General features: G+C 42.9%; 1 protein-coding gene across 2 annotated transcripts in view; it reads left to right on the top strand.

The window, feature by feature from the left end:
- Positions 1–20999, top strand: part of si:ch211-89o9.6 (transcription factor Sp2) — a 31779-nt gene extending 10780 nt beyond the window's left edge. Inside the window, exons 5-8 of one of the 2 annotated variants that reach the window (XM_063475597.1) lie at positions 5815–5905; positions 6180–6295; positions 16178–16577; positions 16924–20999. In XM_063475597.1, the coding sequence (XP_063331667.1) occupies positions 5815–5905; positions 6180–6295; positions 16178–16577; positions 16924–17573 (1257 nt within the window). In that variant the 3' untranslated portion in view covers positions 17574–20999. Of the gene's footprint in view, positions 1–5811; positions 5906–6179; positions 6296–16177; positions 16578–16923 lie in introns of both variants that reach the window. The other variant, XM_063475596.1, reaches the window with a different exon arrangement.
- Positions 21000–21262: the final 263 nt, after the last annotated feature.

Genomic DNA, 21262 nt, shown 5'->3' with positions numbered 1-21262 from the left:
CCCTGCAGAAACATTACAGCTGATAAATTATAAATAAAGCATCAGATGTGACCCTTGACACCTGCATGAAGGCGTCCTCGGCTGTTGTACTGCAGAGTAGGGCTGGGTATCGTCACTGATCTCTAGAATTGATTCAATTCAATTCAATTCAGACAGTCAGAAATATTATAATTCAGATCATGCATCAGTACATTACCATATTTTTATATCTATAAAAAGAAAGCTGACACTTATGAGACTTTGTCAAAGGTGTGAGCATCACAGCAGATGCCTTTGTGTCAAAGTAACTGAAGATTTGATTTCCTGGCCTGACTTTTTATAGCAGATAACCTTAAAAATATTCTGCAGTAGATCAAAAACGACAGAAAACCATGAATCAACATCTGAACATTAGCTGATGCTGCTGAAGTGAAGCAGAGCAAAGTTACAGAGGTTTTAGAGACACAGCCAAGCGTGTTGCAATTTTACATAATTTTAAAAAGTTTAAATTTGTTCAGTATTGAACAGCAGAAATGAGGTTTTCTTTTCGGAAGTAAGTAAAAGGAAAAAAAACAGCGGCCGACAGCGCAGTAAGAATGGTAGACTTGTGCGTAACAAGCAAGCGAATAATGCAGAAAACAGATTTTTAGACGGGAAACTGTTCTTGAAGTACAGAGAGAGAGAGAGAGAGCTGTGCATGAAGTGTGATTTTATCGTGGTGGAAGCAAAACAGCAAAAGTCAGAGTGAATTCATGACGATGTTTACGTGAAGCGTAGTTTGGATCTTCTTTTGCTGCTGGTTCAGTCAATATTGTTTGGAGAGAGATAAAACCTGCAGCTTCAGAATCAGCGCAAAAAGGACGTAAACACAAAGTGCGGACTCGCTGAAACATCAGAATCAGCGAGCTGTCGGCTTTCAGCCCCGACCGTGTCCGTGCCGTCGGTGAGAAAGGCGACATCTCACTGATTCTGATGCGTCGGCGGGTCCGCGCTTTGTGTTTACGTCTTTGTGCAGAATCCGTGTACCTGCTCTCATTTACTGTTTGAGCTGTTTGGTGGTTGTTGAAATTTGTGAGGTTTAACCTGAGATTCTGGCTTTTCGGGCAAAATAAATTTACATTAAAAAATCGATTCAGGATTTTAATGAATCGATATCACGTTATCCAAGCTAGAGTCGATTTTAATCGATAAATCGATAATCAAAACCCACCCCTACTGCAGAGGTTACTTCAAATCAGTGATAATAACACAGAAACCACATTTGTCCATTCATCCATTTTCTAACAGCTCGTGGGGGTGGCAGTCAAGCAGGAAACCCAGATCTCCTGCTCCCTGGCCATCCAGGTAGGGGCAGAGAGGTGTTCCCAAGCCACCTGAGAGAGGTTGCAGGAAGTCACAGCTCTACTCTAGTGCTTCTGTACGCTGAGCACTCAAAGCTTTTTACACAGCATCCATTCATTCAAGCATTTTTACTATTCTTAAGTGCTTTGTATCTAACAATTACACTGAAGAGCAAGTTAGTATCCTGCCCAAGGATCCTAACTAGAGCAGGCAGGGATCACCGCCAACCTTCCAGTTAGGCAGTAGAGGAGGAGGATGACCTGCTCTACTTCCTGAGCTAAAGCCACCACATGACCTCTTGGGACCACCAAAAAATATACCTTGGCTGCACCTGGTGGAGTTCAACATCCAACAGGGACGGCTCAGGCAGGCAGTATGGACCAAGCTGTCACTGCAGTTCTGAGGGACTAAATGGACCAGACCACATACTCCTGAAGCCCCGCCCACAGGATCCCCTGAGGGACGTGACTGAATGTCTCTCCCACAGAACACCTGCAGACTAGTTGGACAAACTCCCTCAAATAACCTGAAGAGGATAACGAGCTAAGGCAGCACGGTGGCACGGTGGTTAGCACTGTTGCCGCACAGCAAGAAGGTCCTGAGTTCAATTCCCCCATCAGGCCAGGGTCTTTCTGTGTGGAGTTTGCATGTTCTCCCCGTGTTCGCGTGGGTTCCCTCCGGGTACTCCGGCTTCCTCCCACCGTCCAAAGACATGCAACTTGTGGGAATAGGTTAATTGGATAATCCAAATTGCCACTAGGTGTGAATGTGTGAGTGAATGTGAGTGTGAATGGTTGTCTGTCCCTGTGTGTTAGCCCTGCGACAGACTGGCGACCTGTCCAGTGTGTACCCCGCCTCTCGCCCTATGACAGCTGGGATAGGCTCCAGCGCCCCCCGCGACCCTGAAAAGGACAAGCGGCAGTGAATGGATGGATGGAGGATAACGAGCTAGTCCAGTTATGACCAAAATGGAAACCAGTAAATTGTTGTTTACTCATATTTCTTGACCTCAGCGCTGCGTTTGATTCTGTTACCATAATATTTAATAGGCTCAGTGTTTTGGCTGGTATCTCCAGCTCAGCACTAGACTGGATTTCTTCCTATTTATCTGGAAGGACATTGTATTAGGGTGAGCAAGTTCTCCTTTTATACTGCATCTCTAACCTGTGGGGTTCAAAAGGTTCAGTCCTGGGGCCATTGTTGTTTTCCTTTAACGTCCTTCTTTTCTAGTGTTCTTGTTTCTGTGGCGCTGACAGATGTTTGAGCCTCAGCAGCTGGATAGGCTGTCCACACTAGTTCACTATTTATCCCAGGACTGTGACCGCCTCTCCAATAATGAATATATATATTATTTTTAGTTCCAACAAGACTGAGGCTACATTATAGCTCCTGCTGATATGTATTCAAGAATCAGTTCCTCTGTGAAGATCCGTTTTCCTAATCTAATGTTTCATTCTGAACTTTGCTCACATGTATAGGGTCGATGTCACGTTCCTGTTTCTTTTCTATTCTAAACTGTGAGCTGTAGTGTTCTGCTCTGAACCAGAGGAAACCGTTCATGCATCAGCGTGCCTAGACCACTGTAATGCCCTTTTTACCAGGTTATGCGTATCGTCCCTTTCACGCCTCCCAGTCATACAAAATGCTGCACCTAGCAAGTTCACATTACCCTTTTATTCATTTTCAGGGGCTTTCAGTTGATTTTAGATTTTCAAATTCTCACACTTACATACAGACAAGCTCCAAAATACTTGCTGTCTGCTGTCTTTGCTCACAAGCTCAAAACCTAATAGTTTTTCCTCGTATAAGACTGAAGACTGGGCAGCACAGAGCGTTTGAGTCTGTAGCCCCGAAACTGTTTATCAGTTTACCTGCCGGCTCTGTTCAGCCAACTCTGTGGAGTCTTTCAAAAAACAGTTCAAACCTTTTCTGTGTAATCCGGCTTTCTCCTGACGTCCTTTGGTTAGTTATTCAATTCAATTCAATTTTATTTATACAGCGCCAAATCACAACAACAGTCGCCTCAAGGTGCTTTATGTTGTAAGGTAGACCCTACAATAATACATACAGAGAAAAACCCAACAATCATATGACCCCCTGTGAGCAAGCACTTTGTAAGTAAGTAAGTAAAATTTATTTATATAGCACATTTCACAGATAAAAATCACAAAGTGCTTCACAATAAGATCAGACACACAAGTTAAAATTAATTAAAAGCCCGTTTGTATAAAAATGTCTTCAGCTGCTTTTTAAAGGAGTCAGTAGAGTCTAGACAGCGTAAAGACAACGGCAGGGAGTTCCACAGCCTAGGTGCCAGTGCCTGAAAAGCCCGATCCCCACGTGTTTTAAACCTAGTACGTGGGACCACCAGTAGCCTCTGACCTGAAGACCTAAGTGCTCGGGATGAAGCATGAGGTTTCAACAGGTCAGAGATATACTGGGGAGCTTCACCGTGCAGAGCTCTAAAAGTTACAACTAAAATTTTAAAATGAACCCTAAAATTTACTGGCAACCAATGAAGAGAAGCCAAAACTGGAGTAATGTGTGACCTCTTGTTTGTACCAGTTAAAAGTCTTGCCGCTGCATTCTGTACAGACTGAAGGCGATCCAGAGCAGATTTGTTGAGACACGTAAAAAGACCGTTACAATAATCCAAACGAGAAGAAATAAAAGCATGAATAATCATCTCAAGTTCTGTCTTTGACACTAGTAGTCTGAGTTTAGAAATGTTTCTTAAATGATAAAAACAGTTCCGGACAAGTTGTTTTGAGTGTTTCTCAAGAGACATTGAACTGTCAAATATAACACCTAAGTTTCTGAGGCTCGACTGAAATGAAGGGTCTAAAAAACTGATATGCTGCTTAATTTCTGAGAGCATGTGATCAGGTGCAATAATCAAGGTTTCTGTTTTATCTGCATTTAACTGAAGGAAATTGTCATTTAACCATTGTTTGATTTCTGACAGACAATTATTTAAACAAGACAATTTGTAAAACTCAGAAGCTTTGAAAGAACAGTATAACTGAATGTCATCAGCATAGAGATGATAAGAAATATTACTGTAACGTTTGATAATTTGGCCTAGAGGGAGCATATACAGCAAAAAGAGAATCGGACCTAAAACAGATCCTTGAGGTACCCCAGAAGGCAGAACTGACGTTTCAGACAACACATGATTGATACAGACAGTAAAGGATCTCTCAGACAGATACGACATAAACCATTTTAAAACAACACCAGTGATCCCAAACAAGTCCTTCAGCCTATTTATCATGATGCTGTGATCAACAGTATCAAAAGCAGAGCTGAGATCCAACAGAACCAGAACGGTGTACTCTCCAGAGTCTGCTGCCATCAAAATGTCACTAGATACTTTAAGCAAAGCGGTTTCAGTGGAGTGCAATTTGCGGAAACCAGACTGGAAAATGTCCAGAACATTGTTCTTCTCCAAAAAGTTGTTAAGTTGTTCTGCAACTGTTTTTTCCATGATCTTTGACACCAATGGTAATTTTGATATTGGCCTGTAACTGCTTGGAAGAGATGGGTCCAAATTTGGTTTCTTTAATATTGGTTCAACAATAGCTTGTTTAAGATAGCTGGGAACTGAGCCAGTATAAAGAGAAATATTAATTATTTCCAGAATACAGGGGCCAATAGAGTCAAACACACTAATGAAAAATGATGGAGGAAGTACATCAAGGTGGCTTGAGTCAGTTTCATTCGACCGAGTAGAGCACTGATGTCTTGCAAGGTGACAGGAGTAAAAGAGGCCCAGGTGTCAGAGGTAAGCAACGTGTCAGTGTGATACTGAGAGGATGATGGAGAAATATTAGACCTGATGGCAGCGACCTTATTAACAAAATAGTTTAAAAAGTCATTACAATCAGATTTAGTATAGACTGCTACATGAGGAACATCAGGAGAGACAATGTTCTTAATTGTATCAAACAATACTCTGGGATTTTTCTTTTTTGAAGCTATTAGATTAGCAAAATATTCAGTTCTGGCATTTTTTATCATGTCATTAAGTAAGAAAATTGATTCCTTGAGATGTATCCTATGGACCTCAAGCTTGGAAGCCTTCCATAAACGTTCTAATTTGCGACAATATCTCCTAAAATTTCGAATATTTTCATTTATCCAAGGACAGAAATGTGAAGAATGGACTTTGGTGACAGTGGGAAGGAAAAACTCCCTTTTAACAGGAAGAAACCTCCAGCAGAACCAGGCTCAGGGAGGGGCGGGGCCATCTGCTGTGCCCGGTGTTACGTTTGTGTTTATTTTTGTTTTATCGTGGTTCTGTATTGCTATTAATTGTTTTTGAGTGATTGTACAGTACTTTGTGACTTTGATGTCTAAATAAACTTTACTAATCCATACTGGAGTTCGTATTCTTTTTTCACAGTTTTCACTGGTATTTATATTTTGTGTCTTTATCTTCTATGTTGTGTATTGCATCAGACAGTTCCTATGTTTTCTTTGTGTGGGCAGAAGGATGAGGAGCCAGATGTGGTGCTGGTGAAGGTGGAGGAGGTGGAGCCGATGACGAGACCTCAGAACCGGCCGTGCCTCAGCATACAGGAGGGTGAGCAGACCCTGTGAACTGTAGATCAGTTTAAGAAGTGTTCTGACTCCGACTCCAGCAGACTGATGACATCAAACACGTGTCCCCTCGAGGGCAACTGTTGCTGTCATTTGGTGCTATATAAATAAAATAGATGAGTCGTCAGTCATCATATTGCATCATCTGATGTTTTGCCCTACATGAAGGATTCTCGCTCCAGAAAACCCTGTGAGAATGTTGAGTCCATTTAACCCTACCTGGGTGAGAACATGACTCTGAATCTGTCTGTGTCCAGGGTTGGTGGAGTCCAGTACAGACGACTACAGAGGAGTGCTGTCCTTTGATGAAACCACACAGATGTCCACCAATCAGCCGTCCGACCTGCAGGACTCTGGGCGGGGCTTCTCAGAGGTCAGCTGTGGCCATTCTTCGCTGTGGACTAATAGGGGGGGCGGTTACGGTGAGAGCCTTCCAGGGCTGTCCTCACACTTCGCTCCACTCTCATACTTGCCTGGCACACTCACTGGAGGAGAGCCTGGCAGCTCTGGGAGGGGATCGGCTGCTGAGAACGCAACAGAGAGGGGATCGGCCGCTGAGAATTCTAGAAAGTTGCCCACTTATCCCTTTAAGCAGAAGCTTCCTGTTATTGATCTGTCAGATGAGTCCAGCCAAAGTCAGGTGTCAGGTCAGACGCAAGCCGGACACCTGTCAGTCCAGGGGTCTCAACAGTTTCTGTACCCAGGTCCAAGTCAGGGCCCAAAAAATCCCACGAAGAGGGATTGTGTCTGTAGTTTCTGTGGGAAAAGGTTTCCTGCTCCAGCAAATTTGGAATCTCATATGAGAACCCATACTGGAGAAAAGCCATATGGCTGCACCATCTGTGGTAAAAAATTCTCCCAGTTGTGGAATTTGAAGATCCACAGGAACATCCACACAGGGGAGCGACCGTACCAGTGCTCGCTCTGCCCCGAAAAGTTCTCTGACCCCAGCAACCTGAAAAAACACCTAAAGAGACACCATCCACAAAACATGGGCATACAGTCAGGAACATCTTAGATGAAAGGGCTAACACACTGTTAATGAGTACTGTATTTTTCAGACCATTAGGCGCACCGGATTATATTATAATAATTATATACTCATTCTTCTTGCTTCCTCCACTTCTGTACCATTGATTCATTAATGGTGAATTCTCTGCAGCTGCTCTATTCCCATGTTGTTGCAGTATATTAATGACTAACCTGTATTGTGGATGGATTATCTCAGTTGTTCTCCTAACTGAAGCTTGGTCTGTTTACAGCATCCTGCCATGCGATTGCATTTGTCTCTAACCATCAGGAACCCTCACGTTAACTTTTATGGAGTGGAAAAAAGTTAGCGTTCATCCTCCAGCTTCACTGTGTTTATGCTAACATAGCTGTGTCGCTAGCGATCACGTAGCACATCATTATATATCAGGTAGCCCAACTTCAGTAACCCTACAAACGTCACTGCTGTTTAGTTTTCTGTCTTCATTTATGTTGGAAGTGATAGCAGAGCTGTACGTTTGAATTTTTCAGAAATCTCTCAGTCAGAACATGCTATATCATGTTTAGATGGAAGCTAGCGAGCTAACTTCCTGTTAACTTCTAACTTCATTAAATTTTAATAAATTCTGTTTTCATGGATGCCTGGATGTTAAACTTAATTGTTACACCTGGTAAAGCAGCAACGCTGATCATTTTATTATGGATGAAAGACTTTAGACAGTTTTTAACTCTCAGTGATGCCGCAGTGTTCGTTTGACTTTGGGACCTGAAGCTGACGGAGTTTAGGACCCAGATTACTCCGCAAGGCTCCTGACTACGGTAGCCGTAATGCTCCAAGCCGTGCGCCTTCATAGCTTACCAAAGTCGTACTAAAACATTTTTGACAGATTTTTGAGCGCCGTGTAGCACATGAAGTCGGATCAGGTCAGTAAGCACAACCAGAATTCATACATAAGGCGCACCAGATTATAAGTTGCGCTGTCGATTTTTGAGAAATTTAAAGGATTTTAAGTGCGCCTTATAGTGCGGAAAATACGGTAGCCTTATTTTGAAAATCGTGTCCTGGTGTGATTACTGGGGATAGGTTAATTGATTAATCTAAATTGCCCATAGGTGTGAATCTGTGCGTGAATGTTAGTGCGAATGGTTGTCTGTCTCTGTGTGTTAGCCCTGCGACAGACTGGCGACCTGTCCAGGCTATACCCCGCCTCTCGCCCTATGACAGCTGGGATAGGCTCCAGCACGCCGACGACCCTGGAAAGGATAAGCGGAAGTGGATGGATGGATGGATGGTGCCCTGGGGTTAAAATAGGCTTCAGGAAATGTAGCGCGTAGCCTGGCTGTTAGTGGTGTAAATTGACTCGTTCTTAGGTAGTGAGTTTCTATTCAGAGCACTTCTACAAAATGCTTTTTCTATGCTTAAGTGCTTTCTGTCAAACATTCACTCTGAGGGATGCATCCGAGAGCAAGTTGGGTTAGTCCTGTCCAAAGCATATAGACTGGAGCAGCCTTCACATGATTGTGTCCTGCTCTACCTCCTGAGCTACAGACATCCTAAATAGAATTGATTTGATAATATTGCATTAAAGTGAGACACTGAGTACAGGACATTTGGTGGGGGTTTAGAGTTGCTTTGCTTGGTTTGGTCTGTGGTCTCCAAAGTCAGACGTTTACCTTGAGTATATTAGCTTCACCTTTTGAAAACACAACACTTGTTTTGTTTCAGCTTTAGCATGCTAGCAGGTTATTAGGCCTCTAAAGATGCAGATCCAGTTTTTTATGTAACTCATGTTGTGTAAAGTCATGCTAAGTGTTGCTGTGTGTTCCCAAGGGCAGTTCCAGTCAAATTTATTCCATACTGTTGACAGGAAGTGAAAGCAGTAAGCGTTCATTCTCACAGCTCTAAAGCTCACCATGAAAACATTTGACTGAAAGTTTTTGATTCATTTTTTAACTGAAGTCTTTTGGTCATTAGAAAATGTGTGTGCTTTAGACTGGAGTGATAAGTGAGCCACTGTTCAACATTTACAATTTCAAAATAAAAGCAGAAATCTTAATTTTATGTATGTGTTTTTTATCCATGTAATAGATTGTTAGCCCATTCTGGTGTCATAAATACAAACTCTTAGGAACTCCTTGTGAGTATTTCTTGAAGATTGGCACACATGTTTACTGGGACTCATGGATGGATTGGTAGATGGTGGTCAGAGGTCAAGGTCACTGTGATCTGACAACACAGATTTTTGCAAGCACAAAAATTCATACACTAATTCTGTCAAATGTGTATCTTGTGTTTAAAAGTAATAACTGAACTTTTCTGGCTGTTCGTCTGCATCATAATCCTATTTCACATTTGGTCTTATATTAAATTGTTGACCTTAATCTTTCTGCCACTTGGAGGTGACTGTTGTTGTCGTTTGACACCATTTAAATAAAATTAAATTGAACCTCTTAAATTCATTTAGTCTCTACTTTTAGAAAAGTCTGGACAAACATGGACACAAACTGCAGCCTTACCGTTTTCCAGTGGTGTACAATAACCTGGCACTTCTCCCGTTTCTACTGTTCTCTGCTTAGAAAACATTAAACTTTGAGCTATAACGTTGCACATACCCATTAATTTATGTTAGATTACACCCGTCGTAGTTTTATAGGTGTCGCGGTCGGTGGTTAACATGAAGAGGACCAGATGATGGAAAAAGCAACCACAACAGACTCGAGTCGTTTTCCACAGCTCTGAATATATTCCTCTTACAGATACAAAGGTTCAAAACCAGCAGCACGTCTTAACACCCCAGCTCTGCTCCCCACCACCACACACACACACACACACACTCCAGCTACAAATAACATATACAGTGAAATGCTGCACTCATGTTAACACACCATACATACATCTGACTGAAGGAACAATGGGCTGGGAGGTCAGTTCCTTCATTAATATGCAAATTGTCATGACCATTGATCAACAACCACTGATCAATAACCATGAGTACCATTCACAGAGAGTTGGGGAATGGCTGCAATCACAGCATTATAAGATGGTGACAGCTGTACCCTTAGGCCCCCTCCTCGATTCAGAGATGGTCTTTCCCTTTTCACGTAAATGGCCTTGTACTGATGTATAGCAACTTGAAATACTCCTAAAAATGGCACTACAGCATGTAAAAATATAAAGATAAGCTCTGGCTCTTGGTTCTATGATGGCACTTAAAGGGTTAACTAATTGGTGTGTGTTATCTGGCTTCATGGACAGATAGAGCTGCGTATCATCTGCATAGCAGTGTAAATGTATGATATGTCTTCTAATGATGCTGCCTGAGGGAAGCATGTATAATGTAAACAGAATTGGTCCTAGCACTGAACCCTGTGGAACACCATAATTAACCTCAGTGTGTGAAGAGGACTCTCCATTTACATGAACAAACTGGAGTCTATTAGATAGATATGATACAAACCACTGCAGTGCAGTACCTGTAATACCTACAGCGTGCTCTAATCGCTCTAATAGGATATTATGGTCGACAGTATCAAACGCAGCACTGAGGTCTAGCAGGACAAGCACAGAGATGAGTCCACTGTCAGAGGCCATAAGAAGATCATTTGTAACCTTCACTAAAGCTGTTTCTGTGCTGTGATGAGCTCTGAAACCTGACTGAAACTCTTCAAATAAGCCATTCCTCTGCAGATGATCTGTTAGCTGTTTGACAAATACTCTTTCAAGGATGTTTGATATGAAAGGAAGGTTGGAGATTGGCCTATAATTAGCTAAGACTGCTGGGTCTAGAGATGCTTTTTAAGTAAAGGTTTAACTACAGCCAGCTTGAAGGCCTGTGGTACATAGCTGATTATTAGAGATAGGTTGATCATATTTAAGATTGAAGCATTAATTAATGGCAGGACTTCTTTGAGCAGTTTTGTAGGAATGGGGTCTAAAAGACACGTTGATGGTTTGGAGGAAGTAATTATTGAAGTTAACTCAGAAAGATCAATTGGAGAAAAAGAGTCTAAATGAACATCAATGGTACTAAAAGTAGCTGTAGATAATATTACATCTGTGAGACGATTATTGGTAATTTTCTCTCTAATGATAAAAATTTTATTCAATTCAATTTTATTTATACAGCGCCAAATGATAACAACAGTCGCCTCAAGGCGCTTTATATTGTCAGGGAGATCCTACAGTAACACATACAGACAAAAACTCAACAATCATATGACCCCCTATGAGCAAGCACTTTGGCGACAGTGGGAAGGATAAACTCCCTTTTAACAGGAAGAAACCTCCAGGCTCAGGGAGGGGCGGGGCCATCTGCTGTGATTGGTTGGGGTGAGAGAAGGAAGACAGGATAAAGACATGCTGTGGAAGAGAGACAGAGATTAATAACAGATATTATTCAGTGCAGAGAGGTCTATTAACACATACTGAGTGAGAAAGGTGACTGGAAAGGAAACACCCAGTGCATCATGGGAATCCCCCAGCAGCCTACACCTATTGCAACATAACTAAGGGAGGATTCAGGGTCACCTGGTCCAGCCCTAACTATATGCTTTAGCAAAAAGGAAAGTTTGAAGCCTAATCTTAAAAGTAGAGATAGTGTCTGTCTCCTGAATCCAAACTGGAAGCTGGTTCCACAGAAGAGGGGCCTGAAAACTGAAGGCTCTCCCTCCCATTCTACTTTTAAATACTCTAGGAAGAAGTTCTTGTGGACTTCTTCCTAGAACTTCTTCCTAGGAAGAAGTTCTTGTGGACTTCTTCCTAGACTTTTATTTGTAAAGAAGTTCATGAAGTCATTACTAGTTAACGTTAAAGGGATGGTTGGCTCAACAGAGCTCTGACTGTTTGTCAGCCTGGCTACAGTGCTGAAGAGAAACCTGGGGTTGTTCTTATTTTCTTCAATCAGTGATGAATAGTAAGATGTTCTGGCTTTGCGGAGGGCTTTCTTATAAATCTCTGTTGGAGTAGCGTTCAGGTAGCTGCTCTGCTCTGTGTTGGTACAGGGCATTGAAGATGATAACAGTGGGTGGATTATATTCTTAAACTTAGTTACAGCGCTTTCAGAAAGACATCTACTGTGATAAAGTCTACTCTCCACTGCTGTGTAATCAATTATTGTAAATGTAAATGTTATCAGGAAATGATCGGACAGCAGAGGGTTTTCAGGAAACACTGTTAAATGTTCAGTTTCTATGTCATATGTTAAAACAAGATCTAGAGTGTGATTAAAGTGGTGGGTGGGTTCTTTTACATTTTGACAGAAGCCAATTGAGTCTAATAAATATTTTGACTCAGACAGTCAGAAATATTATAATTCTGATCATTTATCAGTACATGTCCACATTTTTGTATCTATGTATCAAAACAAAGCTGACGCTGTGAGACTTTAGAGGTGTGAACATCACAGCAGATGCCTTTGTGTCAAAGTAACTGAGGATAAAACATGAAGGAGATTTTCCTGGCCTGGCTTTTATAGCAGATAACCTTAAAAATATTCTGCAGTAGATCAAAAACTGAAGAAAACCATCAATCAACATATAAACATTACCTGATGCTGCTGAAGTGAAGCAGAGCAAAGTTACAGAGGTTTGATTACAGACAGAGCTGAGCGTAAAGTTTCTATTTCTTCGATCTTAAACTGCAGAAATGAGGTTTTGATGTCAGAGGTCATTTTTGAGGAAAAAAAAAAGGGGCCAACAGCACTGAATAGAACGGTAGACTGATGCTTAATAAGCAGAGAATAATGCAGAAAACAGAGATTTGAGACGGGAAACTGTTCTTGAAGTACAGAGAGAGAGAGAGAGCTGTGCAGGAAGTGTGATTTTATCGTGGTGGAAGCAAAACAGCAAAAGTCAGAGTGAATTCATGACGACGTTTATCAAACGTGAAGTGTAGTTTGGATCTTCTTTTGCTGCTGGTTCAGTCAGTTTTAGTCGGAGTTACGAAACCTGCAGCATCAGAATCTGTGAAATTTGCAGATTTTATCTGAGCTGAGCACTAAATCAGATAAAAAGCCTGAGAAATCAGAGAGAAGCTCTGTGTAAGGCCCAGGTTGTCACGTCTGAAGGTGAAGCAGACGGCGTGGAGTGAGACCCAAAAACAGATGATGGAGGCAGAGTGAGGTGATGAACGAAAAACAAACCGTTATCTGGCTGAGCAAAAGTACAAACAAAAACAAAGGACGACCGAGAGAAACTAACAAACACCTAAACTGGGGTAAGCTAAACATTACACACTACCTGAAACATCGAACTAGAATCTGGGATTCTGAGATTTGATTTTCACCCAGGTGTCATCCACATACCTGAACCAATGACTTGGTGGTGTTCCACAATGACATTTGATGGGAAAACACTGTGAATCAGGCCTTCATAGTGGAAGTGCTTCAAGGAAACCAGTACTGATGGTAAGAAATGGAGAGAACAACGTACTGGACAAGTTGAAATATATAATTAGGTACGATGACTCCAAATGTGATCTTTGATTGAAGCCGTCATGTGAGGCAGAAATAAGGTGGACACACAAAATCTCCCCTGTGGAGTTCTAAGCATGGAGCAGAGGCTGTAATGGTTTTGGGGGATTGTCCCAGTAACCACCCTCTGCAAACACACATCGCTGATGTCTGCTCAGTGTCAGCATTTCCACTTTCAGCTGCTCCCTTTAGGAGTCTCCACAGCATCATCAGCCTCAACCTCACCCTATCCCAGCACCGCCCTGCATCTCCTCCTTCACTACATCCATGAACCTCCTCTGAGGTCTTCCTCTTTCCCTCCTGCTTGGCTGCTGCAGGTCCCTGATGTAATCCCACCCCCAGCTCAAACCCACCTGTAGCTCCTCCCACACACAGTACCACAGTTCAGGCCATCTCTCCCTTTATACTCATAGACCTCACACCTCCACACTCCTGCTGTTCCCTCTGACTTGTTGCCTGTCTTCGCACTTTCATCTCCGTCTTCATGTTTGATGTGGTGAAGGTTTTAAGCTGGATGACCTTCCTGACACAACCCTTCCCATTTGTTCAGGCTTCGGAGTGCCTCCGCCCACACGTATCAATGATTTACACTGTAAATCATTAAAGAAAATCTAAAAACTGTGGTTTTTATTATCAACCATATCCTGACTTGTTTGTGTTTGGACACAGTCAGAAATATCACCCTCACCATAAACCTTCAGCCCCTGTTCTGTGTAGTTGGTTCAGATGGTTTACAGTGACCTACAGTCAAACAAACAGAACTGCATGCAAACAGACTAGTTTACTCAAAAAACTGCAATACTCTGAACTCCAAAAGTAAATGGATTTTGCAGTTTTCAGTCATTTTCAGTCCTGTCCTGTACAGGACCGCTTTCATCTGTGTTTGTTATGCGACTGAACTCTGACCTGTGAATCATTCAGGCATGAACCAGGGTTACATCTACACACAACAGTCAACCAATTTTAAAGTGAGGCTGTCACTAAAACCAAACAAATGTCAAAGTTTCACAGGCATAATATATTTTTGTTGTGTCAAGAAAATTCTCAAAGATGTTTTAGCCAGTAATTTTGAAAAGTGTGGATGACGAGAGAGGAAGTGCCAAACCTAAAAAACTGCAGCAGATCAACAGTATCTGAAAGCCATGTCAGTAAGAAACACGGGACCTGAGAGATGCATCTGGACCTGCAGCTGATCCATTGACTGGTCACTAAAGCCTCACCAGAAATGGTTTCAGTGGGAGGGTGGCTGTAAAGAAGCCAGAGAAAAGGATAAAGTGTGAACATTAAACAGGAACTGGACTGAAAATCAGTCATACAGGTCTGATGAAGTGATGACTTTTATATGCTACTTAAACCTTTAAGATCAAATGGATGTCACTATGGAGAAGGTCAGGACAGGTACAACAGTGAGTGTCTACAGCCATCTGTAAAACACGGTAGGGCTCATGGCGTGGCATGGCTACATTTCAACCACTGGTGTTGGGATCTTGTCAAATTGGTGTAATTATAAAGACAGAAAAGTACCATAAAATTCAGACCAACCACGCAGTTGCATCTGAAGAGCATCTGATGGACAGTAGCTTCATTTTTCAGCACGGCAATGATCCCAAATACCGTGAAGTAAAAGCATAACTGGATAGAAAAACACAACACTATCAGTCGTGGATGGACCTCCCCATAGCCCAGAACTCAACATCACTGAAGCAGTTTGGGATCATCTTTTACAGAAACATCCAAAGACGAGCTGTGGATGTCCTTCAAGAAGCCTGGAGAACTTTTCCTGAAGACTACTTATAGAAATGACAGAAAAAGAGGAAAATAAACGTGCTCATACCAAATATTGTACTAAATATTTCAGACTTGTACAAACTGTGCTAAACTGGGAAATGGAAATAGGTGCAGCAATTTTCAATAAATGTAGCACTGTTAAAGTGCTAAACTAGTGCCATGTTATCGTATCAATAAACACAAGTTAAATTTAATTGAACTGAATTTTGCAGTATTTTCTAGATATTTCCCACCAGGACCTGTAATGGAAAGTTTCCAGGACTCATTGTAATCAAATGGCAAAAACTGCTGACTCCTTTTAAAAGGAAGAAGCAGCTAAATTTGCCTGTAGTCTACGTCTGAGATCCTCCCTTTGTCTGAGGAAGAAACGTCTGCCAGCCTTACAATAAGAAAGGTCCTTGGTTCTAACCTGGACCAGGGCAGGGCTCCCTCTGCTCTGGGTACTCCAACATCTCCCCCCATCAGAAACATTCCAGCTTAATCCTCCTGTCAGTGTACCATTGACCACAGAGCTGGCTCATAGCTGGACTCCACTGGACTCCGTAGGCCCTGGTTGTTGTCACTGCGTTATGGTTTATGATATAGATATAGAAATGAATTTTCCTGTAGGGATCTTCATGACCTCATCTTTGTTTCTCTAACCAAAGCAGTCCAGTGTAACACTGAGTGAAAACTAAAAGTGTTGTGCTGTCTGTGGCATCATCATCATCATACACAGACGGCCCTTTCGCTCTAATTAGAGGACATGCGACTCAGTCTACACCTTCTGATTACTAAAGTAACCACACTGTGACTGTTGTGGCAGCTCTTCTGTCAGTGGAGCACGTACACAGATTAGTTTGTGGCTTCAGTTACATTTTCTGTTACATTTGTACAGAAACTATAATTCTCTGTACATTCTCTTTAAGAAAAGGATGAGCAAACTTCTGTTAGTTTCAAACTTTCAAACCAGTCCTGTAAGCCTGTGTCATGAAAGCCTGGTCATTCTTCTGCTCTCCTTCTTCCAGGTTGCAGCACCTCAAATGACCCCTGCAGAATCAGAAGATATCAGCAGCATTGTGGCGGTCCAGCTGAGGGTACCAGACACCAACATGCCAGCCAACCCAACCGAGCAGCAGCAGCGATGCAGCAACAACCCCACGAGCTCTGACTACTCTCTCTTTGAACTGGAAACCTTCTTCACCCGCTGGGCCCCGGATAGTGACCCTGTGTCAACTCCTGGTGGCTCTTCATGTGCATTTGTTGCTAACAAGTCAACTGAACGTGACCAGGATAGAGTTGTTATCATAGACACTCGTCGACAGCCTTGGCAAGTGCTCGATCCACCACAGACCTCGACATCCTCGGCGTTGAAGCCGAGCGGAGGGCAGAGTTTCTCCTCTGCAGGCCGTCCGTCTGCATCACAGGGTAACACTTTGTCTGCTTTCCTCAGTACGGCCTCTTAATGCTGTTGTTCTGCCCTGCCTGTGTACACCTTCAGATCTCTGGATCACTTTATTGATGTTTCATCAACGTACTTAAAACCAGTAGTGTGTGCTGTCAAAGCTTCCATTGGTGCTTTTATTTTTAATATATATTTATATTTACTTATATTACACAGAAATACCACTAAGAGAAATGAATAAATACACGAACAAGACGAGCCTAAAGAGAATTAATAGAGCTCATCTTGGAAAAGCAACCATCACATATAACTGCCTGGCTCCGAGTTTAGTGACAGCGTGCTGATTCCTTGTTTTCTCTGGTTCCTCAGGGACTTCTGCGCCCACGTCTTTGAGAATGCAGGATCCAGGATCTTCCCAGCCTTCCTGGAGGAGAACATCAGCACAGGCTCAAGTGCTGCAGCAGCAGCTTCAAAATGGCAACACTTACTCTCAACAGGAAAGCACCATTCCTCCCTCACAGATCACACCGTCCTCCAGCACAGGTGCTGTCAGTAAAACAGGTGGAGTTACAAATAAAACCAAGACAGCTGGGACTCCACAGTCCTCTCTATCAGTCCGGGGAGCCATAGCACCGCTGGCCAGCACTGAGGTGGCCATCGCCCCACAGCATCGGACAACTCTCCTCACTAACCTTAATAAAAATCGTGCCGCATGCACGTTGCCCGCAGAGCGCCGCAGGAAGAGTTACGTATGTGGAGCCTGCGGAAAAGCTTTCTCTGGCCTGTCCAATCTAGAGGTCCACAAGAGAGTGCACACAGGCGAGAAGCCTTTCCGCTGTGACACTTGTGGGAAGCACTTCTCTGAGGCTGGAAACCTGAAAAAACACCAAAGGGTTCACACGGGGGAGAAACCCTTCAGCTGCAACCAGTGTGGGAAGAGCTTTGCTTGGATCTGCAACTTGAGGACACACCAGCAGTCTGCCACAGGCTGTGGAGCGCAAGCCGGGGGAGGGCTGTAACTGCTGATGCTGTTATTATTTGCTTGATTCAAAGTGTAGTATAACTCTGCCCGGTGACAGTTTTTTGTGTCCCTGGTTATAGTTGACCCAGTTTAGCTCTTTCTCTGTGTTCCTGTGGACGTTTTGAAACTTTTCCTTGGGTCCTCAGAGAGCCTCTCCATGGATGCATGGCACACCCTAAAGAGAGTGCCAGCTCTCCAGGACGTATACACTTAAAGAAAAGAAGAGAAACTGAATGAGCTTCACTGAACAGAGGAGGTGGCTCACGACAACAGCTATCAGTGGCCTAAAATGCAGGGATTTCAACCCCCAGTCATACCTTGGCTCCTGTGACTGTAATAATGCCTTCGCTCATGACCATTAATGACCCACATGGTTACAGTAAAAGGTTCTCAGGACCACCGCTGAGGTGACAACCTTGCTAACGGTTAAAAACGTCTGTTTTACATCTTTAACATCATCTTTACCAACCAAAGAATTCCACTTTCCAAGCCTGCGGGACATTTCACTAAATATTGTATTTTTGAGCCTGTATATAAACGTGATCCTGTGAGCATTACAGAAAATCCAAACTAAACTCAAACTCTCGTTTTTCACTCACTGAAGCTGTATGCTGGACAGTTATTTCACCTCAAAAAAGAAAAGTTCACAGAGACGATTACATGACATTCATCGCCATGATGAGTAGTTGGAAACGTTTGACCACGATGTGTATTTGACCACAGTGGGAACATAATCAGACTGAATTTAAGAGCATATAAAGTCTCCTGTGACCATCCTCATCAGATCTAATGTGGTGCTTTCTGCTCTTTTCATTCTTTCCTGTGGGATAGTTGCCCTCTCTCTTATTCTGTGGTGAATTTTGAAATCTTCCACTTTCACAGAGTTAATAAATAAACTGGAGGTGTAGGCAATTCATCTAGAGGGGTTAAACTCTTCATCCACGGAAGCCTGAAGTCTGTGCTACAGCTGACCTGTAGGCTGTAAAGAAGAACACAAAACATTATTTATCAGATCCTAACTCATCCGCATATTGAAGTTCTACAGTAACTGCATTATTTGTTTTTTCTCTTAGTGTAGTGCATTGCTAGATATTTGTTAAAGACAATACTACATACTGTACGATCCAGGCATGAGTCTCATTAACTGTTGTTTCGAGAGATCCTTCCACGCTGTGGATCACCGACACTACCTCACTGATTTGGGTGATTTGTGGTGTTGCAGAGCTGTGTCACTGCACTTGTGCTCATTATCGACCAATTTCTAGGATTTGACTAAAAATCTTAAACACTGAAAATCTGTCAGTTAACTTTAAAACTATCTTGCCTGCAGGCGTCTCATGCTACAAACACATATTTCAAACATATTAACTGCAAAGATAATTGTATCCATGTGTCACGGTGTGGACTCAAAGATAAGACTCTGAGCTAAAGTCAGTTAAATAAGTTTTATTGGAGAAAGAACTTCAACGCTGACGGGATCACAGGAGCTCTGCCAGAGAAGAGAGGGAGTGACTTGTGATGGCTGGTGAGTGTGTGTGGGGGGGGTCCAGAGTGTTGGCAGGTGGAGGAGGTAGTGAGTGGACAGGTGGGAGCTGGGAGGCTTGCTGATTTACTGAAGCAGTTCACAGAGTGCTGGTAAGTGTTCTTCCAAACAGGAAAGGTCCAAAGTGGCCTCCAAGTGGGATAACTGCTGGGACGCACAGATGGCACGTCAACACCGACATTTTCAAGATTAATACAAGAAAATGGTGACCTTTCACCGTGGTGAATGTCTGGCACCAGCTGTTCTTGACTTGGCAGCTGAAACAATGAGAAGAGACCCCACCAGAAAAAGAAAACCCTCTGTTGGCGTTAAAAGAGGGATTTAACGCAGAGGCACAGCTTCAGCTTTGTGACTAAAGGTGTGGGCGCATCAGGTGTTTTAGTGGCCTTATTGCTTATGAATTTGTGAGAGCTTCCCTTTCACAGCACAGAGTCTTGGGTGGACAATATTTAAATGAATACAAATGTGAGGCTTAGTGTTGGAATCAAATTGTTAAATGTTGTCATTGTGTTACTTAAATTTGTAAGTCTTAGTTCAAACAGCATGATCAAAGACCTTCCTTTGTCTCTGACCACCTCTCCAGCCAGTTTGTTGGTGGGGGAGGCTGTAGTGTTTTATTATAGGCACATCCTATCTGAAGGTTCTGTTTTCTTGTTTAGTAAGCGTCCTGCTTTTATGACCCTTTTGTGGGCAGGAGGTCACACAAACGCACCCCCAAACACACACACTCACATACATACACACATACACACACGTGCTTACACGTGCACACACATACACACATAGTGCCTTGTCTTTTATAACCATAGGGGGGGTTTTACAATGGGAGGTGCTTGTGTGTGCTGTAACTGTTTTCAATAAAAGGCGGCAAGGAAGGCTGTTTATTTGATGCTGGCTAGGAGACGGGTGAGGAGCGTTCAGCTCCAAGAGCCTGGTTCTGACCAGTCTCCCTTGCTAGCAAGTAAAAACCGGTTAAAGATGTTCGTCTTGTTTCCTTGCTTGTCGTTAACGGGAATACGTTTCTAAAGCAGCGGGGCCTGTGGAAGCGCAGACCCAACACTTAGTGGTAAAATAATGCTGAAGAACACGTGGTATTGTGGTTGTGGGATATATGATAGCTGGAGTGTTCATTCATTTGGAATGAGTGGGATGGTCCTGGGTCTCAGAGCCAGAGGTTTCCTGAGAGACAGCGAGAGAAAACAAGGAGGACCATTTGGGGACCGTCTTATTGAAACCAGAACTAAACTGAGTTTCAGGTTTTGTAGCTGCATGCACAGAGATCAGTACTACTCTCAGCAGTGCACATGCAGTGTGTCATGGTGTTTATTCCTATTATGATCTTGTGTTCTAGTGTATTCGGGTTTAGACTTTTTAGTTATTGGGGTCTGGGTTCTGTGCTCCCTCTGTTCTCTCTGTGTACCGTGTCTCTGAGTGCAGTCTGTGCATTTCCTGTTTTACTTTGAAGGTGTCTGATGTCAGTGTGTTCAGTTTTGCGCTCCCCCTATTTTGTCATGTTGATTAGGTTCAGCCTCCCTCCTGTGCGTATATCTATTGTGTGGTTACCATCTGTGCATTATACCTGTTTCCCCGTGTTTCGTCTGCCACGTTCCTGGTTTTCAGGTTTTGTTCCCTGTGTTATTGTTTGTAGCTTCGCCAAGTTTAGGTTTGGTTTACTTCTGTCCGTTTCCCTGCGCTTTTGGTCCTGTGGGATTTCATCAGCCAAAATAAAGACTGGTTCCATGTTAATCCTCCTCATGCGTCTGAGTCTACGTTTTGGGTCCTCACACACTCACACAGTGATTTGCTGATTCTGAGTCACACGCAGGATTTTAAAATGTCCATCAAACTGCAGCTGTTTATGTGACTGTCAGTGTATCATATTAATGTGAATCTTTAAATATGTAAAAAAATACTTTAAGAAGTTCCCATCAATAACATTTGGTTTATTAACACACAGAGGCCTTGGGATCTGCAGTGCACCATCATACTAATTTTCTCTGTGCCTTTCAGTCATAAGAACTACACTATTAGTGGTGCATGCCATTATTAATCTGGCTGTGAGCATCATGATTACAGTTTAGGCCAATAGGGCCTCACAGCTGAGAACAGGACTGGACTGATGGACCCAGGGCTTTCAAACTGTG

This window comes from Pelmatolapia mariae, linkage group LG6 (assembly GCF_036321145.2).
Source record: "Pelmatolapia mariae isolate MD_Pm_ZW linkage group LG6, Pm_UMD_F_2, whole genome shotgun sequence".
Lineage (NCBI taxonomy): Eukaryota > Metazoa > Chordata > Actinopteri > Cichliformes > Cichlidae > Pelmatolapia > Pelmatolapia mariae.
The sequence above is the reverse complement of the archived record's forward strand: the minus strand, read 5'-3'. Positions and strand labels throughout refer to the sequence as shown.